Raw genomic sequence first — 13284 nt, 5'->3', positions numbered from 1 at the left:
TCCATCTCAGAGACAGCTTCTTTTTCATATCCAGTCTCAACCTTGCCTCCAAGAAAAATAAAATGTGAAGATGTGCCATTTCACCTACAGTGAAGACTATTTTTTGTACTGTTGTCATGAAGTTTCACCCCACACTGTCTTCAGTGCCTCCTTTTAGAGCAGTATTTTGAATCTTTATGTAACACAAAGGTAAATTAGTCTGTTTTTCTCAAAGCAAAGGAGCAACTTGCTCACAAAGGTGAATTCAGACTTGCCCAGTAGAGAAGCAGGACATCACAAATTGTTCTTTCAGCTGCATTCCACTTCTATCCCCTCAAGGCACACTCCCATCAGGTTTTATTTAGGTTTCATTGTTTCAAAGATTAAGTCCAGTAACGGCTAAAATTCTCCCTTGTATGTGTAATTCAATTTTCTGGTGATGACTCTTTACACATATCTTCTTTGAGAGGCACATTCTTCTGAGATTCACGAGTGAAAGTAGCCAAGAGACGCAGAACTACAGGGACATCTGTCCTCCAAACATCACCAGATGAAGCATTTCTGACTCACCAGGTTCCGCACAGCAGCCTTCACATCCTTGTTCCTGAGGCTGTAGATGATGGGGTTGAGCATGGGGGTCACCACCCCATAGAAGAGAGAGGTGAGCTTGTTTGAAAGGTCCTGTTTGTCTGCCCCTAGAGGGTCCTTGGATTTGGGCTTCCCATACATGAAGAGGATGGTCCCATAGAAGATGACCACAACTGTGAGGTGGGCAGAGCAGGTGGAGAAGGCCTTTTTCCTCCCCTCAGCTGAAGGTATTCTCAGGATGGTGGTGAGGATGAAGATGTAGGAGACAAAGATGAGCAGAACTGGGACCCCCAGGAAGATCACATTAGTCACCCCCATACTGACCACATTGATGGAGATGTCAGCACAGGCCAGCCTTAGGACAGCCAGGATCTCACAGGTGAAGTGGTTGATGACATTGTCCCCACAGAAGGGCAGCCTCATCGCAAGGGATGTTTGAACCATAGAGGCAGCCCATCCAGCTGCCCAGGAGCCAGCAGCCATGGGCACATAGACAGCCTTGCTCATGACTATGGGGTACCTCAGGGGGTTGCAGATGGCCATATAGCGGTCAAATGCCATCATGCCCAGAAGCACACACTCTGTGGCCCCCATGGCAAAGGAGAGGAACATCTGCACAGCACAGGCTGAGAAGGGAATGGTTTTCCTGGGGGTCAGGAAGCTGTCAAGGATGAGGGGGACTGAGGAAGTTGTATAGCAGATGTCCAGGAAGGAGAGGTTCCCCAGGAAGAAGTACATGGGTGTGTGCAGGTGGGAGTCAAAGATGGTCACCAGGATGAGGACCCCATTGCCCAGTAGGATCACCAGGTACGTGAGCAGGATGAGCACAAAGAGTGTTTTCTCCAGCTTTGGGTGGGCTGAGAGGCCCAGGAGAATGAACTCTGTCACAGAGACTGTCTGGTTGGCACTTTCCATGGTATGTCTCCTCTTTCAACTGAATAAAATACTCAGTGATCCAGACTCCACATCCGTTGTCTCACACAGTTCCAGGGCATCTGTTCAGGAGTTCCAGTCTGGCTGAGTGATTAGGAAACAGTTCTGAAGGCAGTCTCTATTTGTTTCCAAGAAAAAGGAGCAATAAAATTAGAAACTACTTTGGGGTCATAGAATATCAAATTTATACTGTTTAAATGACAATTCTGATTATTTAATGCATTTGATCAGAGACAGTATACACAACACATTCATTTAAGTGGTTCTATGTGCTATATGGCAATTGATCTCATTAAACTTTGGTCAGAAAAATGACTTTTAAGTTTGCTCCATGTTCTTCCAATTTGTGCTAGGGACTAGGGAAATCATTAGCTGTGAATACTCTGTTTCTCCAGATCATTTTCACAGAAAACATATTCCTATTGTTCCCAAGACCTCTTTTCCTCATGAGCAATGCAAACTCCAGGGTTATCCATTCATCTGTCTGTCCAGCCACCTGTCTTGTCTATCCATCCATCCATCCATGTTTGAACATCGATCCACTCATCAAAACGCCTGTTGATCACCCGGTATATGAGTGTGAGAATTCCTGTGAGGAACAGGGGTGACCCATGGCCCAAGCACCTGTCAGAGAGGGTAAGCAGAAGGATTTTGGAGGGGCCAGGACATCCAAATGGGCATGCAGTGTAGAACAGGGGTCATGAAATAATCCTTAAGCGGTGTAGAATCTAGCTTGGCTTTTAAGGACAAAGGACACGGAACATGGAGAGAGAACTTGGGCAGGCCTCCACAGTAACTTTGTGATCTGGAAATGCTGTTATGTTCCTAATAGTTTGAATCTGATGTTCTGCGAAGACAGACAGAGGACTGTCTCCAGAAATCCACAGTGGGTCACAGTTTCTGGAAATCTAGTTCTCTTGGATAACTAAAACAACGATTTTTTCCAGTCTTGAATATGTTTGACACATAACATGTAAATTTAAGGTGTACAATGTGTTACTTTGATACATTTATATATTGTAATATGATTGTTGTCATGATATTTATCATATCACGTGATTATAGTACAGTATTGCTATCTGTATTCATTATACCATGCGTTAGATCACTGGGGTATTTACTACTTGTTGCAAGTTGTAGGCTTCCCAGGTGGCACTGGTGGTAAAGAACCACTTCCTGCCATACAGGAGACGTAAGAAATGTGGGTTCGATCTCTGAGTCAGAAAGATCCCTTGGAGGAGGGCACGGCAATCCACTCCAGTATCCTTGCCTAGAGAATCCCATGGACAGAGGAGCCTGGTGAGCTACAGTCCATAGGACGGAAAAGAGTCAGACATGACTGAAGGAAAAAAAAAGTCTTCCCTGGTGACTTCGATGGTAAAGTATCTGCCTGCGATGCAGGAGACCCAGCGTCAGTCCCTGGGTTGGGAACATCCCCTGGAGAAGGGAATGGCAAGTTTGTACCCTTAAACAACATCTTTGTTATGTTACTATTTTTTTGTTGTTGTTGTTATCATTCCCTCTTCATAAATGTCCACTCAGGAATCAGTGGACACTGATAGTCCTTGAATCTTTTGGCTGAGCTTCTAGGTACGTCATTCGGACTTATATCCTGTCACTGATTATGCCCCCCAAGTAATCTAGTCCAACTCTGTCTCCCATTGTAGATCTTTCTCTGCACCACACTGATGCATGGTTTTTCGGTTTCAATTTGATTTCCTCTAGTGATGAAGAGCCCACTACATTCCTAAACAATCTACTCCATATTTTCAGAGCTCTAGAGCATTAGAAAATTCTTTTTCATATTGAACCAAGCAGGTAGTTTTCTAAGTTTTTCTTGTCCATATGATGGTTGTCAGTGGTCAGCTTCCTTTAAAAATTGCATTGAATTTGTGCAAATACATCAGGTCTGTAAGCACAGAGATTTGGGCTGCATTCTAACCTGCTGTGTAGACTTCAGTGCTCCTTCCCTCTCTTAGACTCTCAGGTTACCCTCTTCTGCTTTGGAATTGGAACAGATCAATGATGTTCAAACTCTTTAAGAGAAAGAATTTTTGTTTCCTTAAATTCAGAACCCCCACTCCAAGTATATAGTGGGCTTCCCAGGTGGCGCTATTGGTAAAGGACCTGCCTGCCAATGCAGGAGACATCAAAGACATAGTTCCATCCCTGGGTTGGAAAGATCCCCTGGAGGAGGGCATGGCAACCCGCTCCAATATTCTTGCCTGGAGAATCCCATGGACAGAGGAGCATGGCAGGCTACTGTCCATGGGGTCACAGAGAGTCAGACACGACTGAAGTGATTTAGCACAGCACACATCACACCAAGTATAAAGTAGAGCTGTGCTTGTTGAAGTGGGCCAGGAGGGCTCAGAAAGTCTGGGTTGTTCAGCCCATGAGGCCTGCCAGAGACCAGGCCATTGACGAGCAGCTCTCAGAAACTGTTTTCATTACAGGCAATATAAATGGCACCTCTGGAGTATAACAGCAGGACAGCTGCAGCCATTTCTGTGGCTATAGTGTGAATGGTGCTCCCTGGAGTTGTACAGAAGAGGCTCTGAAACTGTGGGACCATCTCATCCTAGGGGTGTCTCTGAAGTTAGAGGAATCCATGAAATGAGACAAAAGTTTCAGAGGCTTCTTGCCATCTAGGTTTTTCTAACCCGGGGTTTTGAATGGCCCTTGGTCTTTGTGATATCACTGAAATTGTTTCATTTCCTCCCTTCCCAACCCCCAGCCCCTTCAGAAAATCAAGTCAGAAGCTGGAAATATCCCTGTGCTGATAAAAGGTTGAGGATTACTCTTATAAGAACCCTCACTTACCTTTTTTAGGAACCTACTGGGAAAGGGTCCCTATGGTCTGGGAACAGTACACGGGCCAGAAATATCATCACTAGTTTGAAAGGTCCAGGCTGAGATGTCCAGCTCTGATGAGAAGAAGGGGTGAAAGCCAATTCCTCCCACTCTGTCTTACTTCTGTGTTTTAGGCAAACTTTCTAAAGGAACAACCAGTCCATGTAGAAGGCAATTTGAAATCAGAACTGCAATTGGGACTATTGTGTTCCCTAAAGTGATTAAAAGTTCGGAAATGAAAGCATACAAAGTTAGGGAACATTTTATACTTTTGGGACAATGTCCCCAAGATCCAATTATGCTGAAAGCACTCCAGGAAAAGCTTCTTTTTCTCATTCCTTTGTTCCTGCTGGAACTTTCCACTCTGAGGCCACTGAAGGGCATCAGGGGAAGCATTTCCATGTGCTGCTTGAATTTGTACAAACTTCAAAATGTTTTAACTTCTTGAAATCAGCAGCTTGGGAGAGAAGAGTTATTTAGGAATACTCTGTGTTCACAGCATTGTGGAATCAGCCTCTATGGACACACTGTTTCTAAACCAAGTGCTCAAAGTCATGATTTGTATGCTTGGGGGAACTTCCACCCAGAGCCATGGGGAAACTTCAAGGAGGAGATATTTTCTGGCCAGGGAGAGTAAGGGCGAATTTACACATGAAGAGACAGGCAACGGATGGGAAAAAGGGACTTACCATCCTGGGGATGGAGGTTGGCATGGGGCTTGGGCTTGAATATTTCTTCCACAGCCTCAGTATGTCATATGTGTGAAAAACATCATGGGACAGGAATCTGGGATGTGATAGCAGCCTTTAAGATGACCCCAGTAATTCTTTCCTACTGGATTTCATGGCCTTATGTAACTCTCTTATATAACCAGTTACCTTTAGTAACTGCTTCTAACCTAAAGAATGAGTCACACACAACTGAGCAACTGAAAATCAACGACAGGACATGGTTACTTCTTCTTTTACAAATTAGCCCTTCAAAGATAGGAAGACAATAAGTCATTACAGATGTGCTCAGTTACACTGAAGATGTGAGCCTGAACTAAGCACAACCATCTACAATAACTCAACAAATAATAGAAATTAAACAGTAACTCAATAAGTATATAATAAAATCATGACCAAAAGCTATCCTGGCAAATCAGACTCTGCCATCAGTCCAAGAAGCCCAGGGAATCTCAGGCCCTAGATGACCTACTTATAAGAGGAGCTTTTCACTGTTATTTATGGGAAAGAAATAGTAACAAATACAAGAACAAGCACCCGATGGGATACACCTTCCTTCTATAATGAAGCTGCTAGAAAGTTTACTAGACAAATTTGTGGCTTGCCAATAGCAGTCACTATAAAAAGTCTGTATATTTAGACAGACAGACAGATAGTTAGTAGTCCACTTTTTTGGGTAGAATCTACTCACAGTGAAATGCATAAATCTTAAGTTCATTGCTAACCCAATAAAATCAATCCATAGAATCACAGAATGGAAGGTAGTTGCCAGTGACCAGGAGGAGGGGCAAATGTGAGTTACTTAATAAATGGGTATAAAGTTCCAGTTTAGCAAGATGATTAAACTCTAGAGATCCATGTACAGCATTGTACCTATAGTCAACAGTAGTGTAATATACACTTAAAATGTTGCTAAAAGAGTATATATCATGTTGTGTTCTTAACCATAATAAAATAAATCTTAAGTATATCATCCAATGAGGTTTTACAGATGTTCACACCCATGTAACCAAATCTTATCACTACAGAATGTTTACAGCACAACCAAGAGTTTTCTCATGCCCCTTACCAGTCAGTCCTCATTATTATGATTATTAGCAGTCTTAGTCTCCTAATATTTTTCACTGTTTGTAAAGTATTACCTTTTCAGAAACATCAAATAAATGGAATCATGTGCAAGTCTTTATATTCAGAATAAGGTTCTTAAAATCTGTCATGTTTTTACATTTTTTTTAGCTTGTCCCTTTCTATTACTGAGCAGTATTTCATTAAATGAACATCTTTGTTTATCCTCTCCTTCTTGATGGACATCTGAGCTGTTTCTAGTTTTGGCTGTTATGAATAAAGCCATTATTAACACTTTCATACAAGTCCTTTTGTAGATGTATATTTCAACTTTTCTTGGCTAAATATCTGAGAATGAGATTCTGGATCATAACACAGGTTTACACTTAGTTTTCTAAGAAATGGATAGGTCTTTTGCCAAAGCATGTGTAATATTTTACATTCTTATCATAAAAGGACAAGATGTCTCATATCACATCCTTGCCAACATTTGGTGTTGTCAGTCTAAAATTTTAGCCATTCTGATAATGTGTAGTGGTATCTCATTGTTGTTTTCATCTGCAACAGCTAGGGCCTTAGCTTTCAAAAGGCCATTATGTCAACTGTGTTGGGCCAGCTACTTCTGGATGGTGCATGATGTGGAAGGGTCAGTGGAACCCATAATCGTGATTCCACAGCAGCATCTACTTTGGTAAATGAGCCCCTTGGTCTGATGAGATTTTATGCAGGATTCCATGCTGTTAAATCAAACCTTCCATGAGCTTTCAGAGAGATATTTGCTAATACCCTACAGAGAGGAAAGATGACTTATACTCAGAAAAGGTGTTGATTTTAGTCAAGGTGAGTCTCTGTCCCTTCCAGAAGGAAAATGGTCTAATGCAATCAGCTCACTACCAGGTGGCTGGTGAGTCTTTTCAAATGAAGGTTGGTCTCTTGCCGCCAGTTTGAATATTCAGCTGCTGAAGTAGCTACATCAGCCTCTGTGAATGCGAGGCCCTGGTGGTTAGCCCACAGATAGCCTTCTGCTATCATGGTTACTCAGTTGTACCAATAACAGAGGTTGGATAACATCAACTTCTTGAATCATTTTATTGTTTGTTGAGCCTAGTGGGGAAGATGGAGACTCTGAAGAATCTCCTGGAACATAGAGTGTTAAGGAGGTGAGAGATACCACACTCAGCTTCAAATAATTAAATACTATGATAAGACATTGCTGTGTTCTCTTCAAGGCACCATCCCACAAGAGAAAGGAACCATAGGTTCAGGGAAATTCACAGGTGGGGGTCACCTGAGATATTCTGTAGGCCCCCTTCATTGTGAGAATGAATATTTTACAAGCACAGAGGACACACTCATGGTCACCCAGCTCTATGTGGGAGGGCAAAGATTTGAACCTAGACCTCCTGTAATACATCAACCCCTAGACATGTTCCAAATTTACGGGTGATAGAATCGACAGAGAGCAAATCCACTGTAGCAGGAATGGATAATTGATTGCAAGAAGCACTACATGTTGACTTCAGAATGATTATTTCAAGACTGATTTCTAAAAGACTTTTGCAGTGCACAAGGCCTGGCACTCTGCACTTGCACAGGAAAGAGCGTATCTATTTCACACCAGTTAGTAATCATATTAGATGTGAATTTTATTACCCCCCTCAAAGCAAGTAACAATCTAGATTAGTGAAAAATAGAATCTAGTATCAGGATGCAGGGGTGTCCTTTGGAGGCAAAAGTGCAGTAATGTGGCCAGATTGAGGGGAAAAAGGAAACCAAGAACTGAGAACATAGGAAGATGCCTTCATCTCCTGTCTTTGCTCTTTGGCTGTTCTTTTATTTTTGCAGACTTGTTTTCTGTTTAACACTCTCTGCCAAAATAAACTTTAGTCCCTATCTAGACTTAATATCTACATTAACTATATATTATACTATAGAATATATATTGGTTTATTATGTACAGTTAGTTCCCCAAGACATATGTTCAAACATGATTTCCTTGTAGCTCCCATGTTTGCATGTTATAGATTCAGTGAGTCTTTGGGCACTAATGACAATCCCCAAAACCTGGCAGAAAGAACCTGCTTGTTCTAGACAGAGTTAGCATCAGACAGCACAGACCTGGGTCCCTCATCTCTGTGGATGAGGATGAGGGGTGATGGGAAAATGCCCAGAGAAATTGTTGGTTCGTAAGCTAGAAATCTAGCTAAAAATGTGCTGCAATAATAAACTGAAATTGATCCAGTTAAGTGTGATTTTGAACTCTGTGTCATGAAGTTCCCTCAAAGGAATTATTTAACATATTTCATTAATAATAAACACTGTTCATTTATTAATTGAGAGGCTATTCTTTGCTGGCCACTGTGCATTTTTAATATATATGATGCCCTGTTTTAATTTATTCCCCACCATAACTCCCTGGGGTTGGTTTAATCATCACTGTTTCACACATTAGAAAACCAAGAGTCTATGATATTAAGTCATGTTTGTAATGTGCCAGTCGAGTGTAATGTCGAGTCAGGGGCACTCGACATGAGTCTGGCTTCAGAGTCTATGCTTTTAACCACAAGGGTTATCTGTAGATAGATTTTTTAGCAGCTGGTGCCCATGTCCAATCCAAATCTTAGACATGATCAAGTATGACCACAGAGGTTTGGATGGTCGCAAACATTAATTCCAGGGAAAGGAAAGGACTCAGAGTATCACTGTCCCAAATGGATATGAGTTTGAGCAAACTCCAGGAGGTAGTGAAGAACAGGGAAGCCTGGTGCACTGCAGTCCATGGGGTCACAAAGAGCTGGATATGACTGAGCAACAGAACAACAATAATTAAATACAGACTTCTATAATATTTGCCCTTGGCCTGCAATATCTAATTTCAGTTGGTGTTGAAACAACTCTTCTGCAAATCTGGATATGAATAGATGTGCTCTATGTACAGAGGAGAAGAAGGAGTTTCCAAAAATGGGCGCTGGGATTTTATATTTGGGATATAAAATTGGCTCTGAGAAACACTCTGAGCCCCTGCGGTGAAAAGGGGGTTAAATATTGTCATTTGGGATGTTTTGGTTTTGGTAATTTTCCAAAATGGCAGATTGGGTTTTGGTTTGGACACCAGTTAATCAATGACTTTTCAGAAAGGAAGTTTAAGGGGGAGGGGACTTATGTATACCTGTGGCTGATTCATGTTGATGTATGGGCAGAAACAAACAATATTATAAAGCAGTTATCCTCCAATTAAAAAGAAATAAATTTTAAAAAGAAGTGACTTTTCCTCACTGCCATGCTCCCCATTATACAGTGAGCAGAAAACAGCATGATTACACGTACAAATTGGAGCTAGTCTGCACATGAACAAAGAAAGAAGCACTTTTGTATAAAGTTTTAATTTTTTTTTCAGAATAAAAATAAATTGTAATAGTTACTTATCCTTGCTTCTAGGTGATTTAGCATAGCCCCTCTTCATTCTAAAGACTTGATGTTCCATTTTCAGATATTCAGAAAAGCCCTATCTATATGTGCATCTTGGGGATCAGTCTTGTGGTGATACTGTTGTGGAGGGTCATGGAGCCAGTCTATACTTACCAAGTGGCCATTCCCTAGGGGATCTCCTGTGTGCAGAGAACTGCAAGGTACACTCACTGCTCTCTCCCGCTGTCACCTAGGGAAGCATTTCTGACTCACTAGATTCTTCACAGTGACCTTCACATCCTTGTTTCTTAGGCTGTAAATGATGGGGTTGAGCATGGGAATCAGCACCCCGTAGAAGAGGGAGATGAGCTTGTCTGAAACATCCTGGTTATCTGCCCCCAGGGAGTCCTTAGATTTGGGCTTCCCATACATGAGAAGAATAGTCCCATAGAAGATGACCACCACAGTGAGGTGGGCAGAGCAGGTAGAGAAGGCCTTTTTCCTCCCCTCAACAGAGGGGATCCTCAGGATGGTGGTAAGGATGAAGATGTAGGAGACAAGAATGAACAGAACTGGGACCCCCAGGAAGATCACATTGGCCACCCCCATACTGACCACATTGATGGAGATGTCAGCACAGGCCAACTTCAGGACAGCCAGGATCTCACAGGTGAAGTGGTTGATGACATTGTCCCCGCAGAAGGGTAATTGTACTGCAAGAGAGATCTGTACCAAGGAGTTAGCTCCACCAGCCAGCCAGGAGCTGGCAGCCATGGACACATAGACAGCCTTTCTCATGACCACAGGGTATCTCAGGGGGTTGCAGATGGCCACGTAGCGATCAAGTGCCATCATGCCCAGAAGCACACACTCTGTGGCTCCCATGGCAAAGGAGAGGAACATCTGTATGGCACAGGCTGAGAAAGAGATGGTTTTCCGGGGAGTAAGGAAGCCATCTAGGACTAGAGGGATGGAAGAGGTTGTGTAGCAGATGTCCAGGAAGGAGAGGTTCCCCAGGAAGAAGTACATGGGCGTGTGCAGGCAGGAGTCCAGGATGGTCACCAGGATGAGGACCCCGTTGCCCAGTAGGATCACCAGGTACATGAGCAGGATGAGCACAAAGAACATTTTCTCCAGCTTCGGCTGATCCGACAGCCCCAGCAAGACGAATCCTGCCACAGTGGATTGGTTGGCCAGTTTCATTTTAAATTATCTCTTCTACCCTCAGGAAAACTGAGGACAGGAAACACATATTTATGGGGATCAATATGTACTTCCAGAACTTATAATTAAATTTGACCTTTGACGTGCTAACTTATAGTATTTGCATCTAAAGGATGAAATTCACTGTTCACTAAAGTTACCTTAAAAGTCAGGATATATCAAATTTAGAGCAGGAAAAGTAGACCCTGGAAATCTAATTAAACCATGATATATGATAGAATTTTAGCCTGATCAGTAATGTTAACTCACTTGAAGAAAGGGATGTGTAAGGATGGATCCCCATGAGGACTGTAAGAGAGGAATTCTGAGGGTGTGCTGCCTGATCCAGGCCTGCCTGTCCCCACATTGTCCCTGCAGGTCCTTGGGGGCTTCAGGCTGTCACACTTAGTGATGCTGACAATTGCCATCACCTCACTCACTTTCCTGGCTCTAATTCTGTGCTTGTGTAATACTTTTCTGATGATAATTTGGCTCCACATGGAGTCCTACACAGAATGTGGTGAGCAGAGGCCAGGAGTATTAGGGTCTGCTTAGCATCAACATTAGTTATTTGCTGCCTGGCTAATACTTCATTTCTTGTGAGTCTGGTTGGCGACCTCCCTTTGTTGCACTGTCAATAAGGAGTTTCTGGTCAGAAGACCACTGCCAGTCCATATCCCCTCTCTCTACCCATGGCCTTTGCCCCCAGAACTGCAGTTTCCTCAGGCTTTACCAGCTCCTGGGGCTGGGAAGCAGGGACAGGGTCCAAGGACAAGTGTCCATCATGCCTCCAAGTATGAGCATCAGTGACTTTTGGACCAAGCTCCATGCTTTTGGAGCGGTTTTGTAAGTCACAGCTCCTAGCTCAGGTCCTTCTATTCCTGAGCTGATTAAAGCCACTGCAGTGCTATGACAATGCTTTCTCCCCCACAGAAAAAATTCTACCCAGCTTTGCAGAAGAGTGGCTCAAAGGAGACATGCAAGTAGGATGCACTTCAGTCACCATAGAGCAGTAGGTCTAGTACATTAGAGAAAATCTCAAGCCTGGAGTTCTCACACTAAAGATGAAACTAAAGCTCAGTGAGGATAGGGCTAGGTTGGAGCCTGGCTCCTCACCTTCTCCCTTCATCTCTCTGAATGTAGTTTTGCTCCATTCATGCCAGAGCAGGTCTACTGAGGAGCAAAGGACTGATTATGAAGTCTTGGTCATCCTCACTTCCCCAGGACACTCATGTGAAATAGAGGTGTCACACCTTTCTCCAAGACATCTGCCTCATAGCAGTGTGTCCCTGGGCTTCATTCACTGCATCTGTGACTATTACACTGGTGCTGGCTGGGGGAAATTGGGTGGGAGAAACCAGGCAGAGTCTCAAGCTACCCTCATGCAATTATTAGAGGAGATTAACTGTAGGTGTCAGGAACATTTGAGAAAATGACTAAAGAGTGTCAGACTAGGCAGGAATGTTGTAAAATAACTGGTCTTGCCTCTTTCGCCTCCATTGTGTAAATACTTTCTATGAGACCCAATTTTTCCAATTGCTCCTTTGAATACCTTGAGTTATTTGAATACCTTGAATACCTTGGCTCCCACTCCTTGATCAGAGATCCTCTATTGTTGGAAAGTTTTCCTTTAAACTGAACAGAAACTTCTTTTTTCTAATATCATCCCCACTCCTCAACCCTGCTCTGTCCCAAAGTGGGTCTAGGCTTCCAGGCCGTGCCTGCTCCCTTCCCTTTAAAACCCTTCAGAGAGATGGAAGCTGTGACCAGTCCTCACTCGTGCCACCTGTCCTCTGCTCCCCACCAATCTGAGGAAGGTTTGGCCACAGAGAGAAACAGGTCTGCGCCCACGTGGGGATGAGGCCATGGTGGGGACAGGAGCTCACCTGGGCAGGGAAGATGGCTGGGAGGTGATGGCTTGAACTGCCTGCCCTGACCATCCCCTGCTGGTGAGGCTGTGCCTGGAAGCATGCAGCAAGTTCGGTGTAGCTGCCTTGGAGCCGAGCAGTCCCTTCAGAGTTCACAGCCAGTGAATGAGAATTGGGCCTTGGCCGTAGCTGCAGGGGCTCTGATTGCTCCCTTCCCTGGCCTTGTCCACCCGCAGTGAGCTAGCAGGAGGGAGAACAGCTCAAGGAACTGCTTTCCGAGGTCCTGGCGGTCATGCTCTTTGCCCCAGCCCTCTCTCCAGAGGTTCTGTCAAGGAGCCATGGAGCAATCTAGAGCTCTGGTTGTTCGGGGCCAGTTTTAATCCCAGAAGCAATTTAAAGTTTGGTGGAGGCCTCACAGGAGTGTAGGGCCCGTGTTCCATAAACCCAATTAGATAAGCTGCAGACAGCTCTGTGTAAATCTCAACTCACTAATATTCCTTAGATTAAGAAGTTTCCGTCCTTGCCTTGCTGACTTTCCTGGGAGGAGAGGAGAGAACTAAGGTCTGATTGTGCTTTGACCACAATGGTATCTATTAAAGGGGACTCTGCCCTTGTCTCTGCAAGGCTAAAGGTGGTCATCCCTCTGCTCCAGAGGTGCT

General features: G+C 43.7%; 2 protein-coding genes across 2 annotated transcripts; both read right to left on the bottom strand.

Moving 5' to 3' along the window:
* Positions 1 to 522: 522 nt before the first annotated feature.
* Positions 523 to 1482, bottom strand: LOC104993037 (olfactory receptor 2S2-like). The gene has a single exon (XM_010846122.1). The coding sequence runs from the start codon at positions 1480 to 1482 to the stop codon at positions 523 to 525; it is 960 nt and encodes a 319-aa protein (XP_010844424.1).
* An 8318-nt stretch (positions 1483 to 9800) lies between these two features.
* Positions 9801 to 10757, bottom strand: LOC104993036 (olfactory receptor 2S2-like). The gene has a single exon (XM_010846121.1). The coding sequence runs from the start codon at positions 10755 to 10757 to the stop codon at positions 9801 to 9803; it is 957 nt and encodes a 318-aa protein (XP_010844423.1).
* Between the last annotated feature and the right edge of the window lie 2527 nt (positions 10758 to 13284).

The sequence above is a fragment of the Bison bison genome, unplaced genomic scaffold (genome assembly GCF_000754665.1).
Source record: "Bison bison bison isolate TAMUID 2011002044 unplaced genomic scaffold, Bison_UMD1.0 scf7180017864230, whole genome shotgun sequence".
In the NCBI taxonomy this organism is placed as follows: Eukaryota; Metazoa; Chordata; class Mammalia; order Artiodactyla; family Bovidae; genus Bison; species Bison bison.
This window is presented reverse-complemented; position numbering and strand designations above follow the sequence as displayed.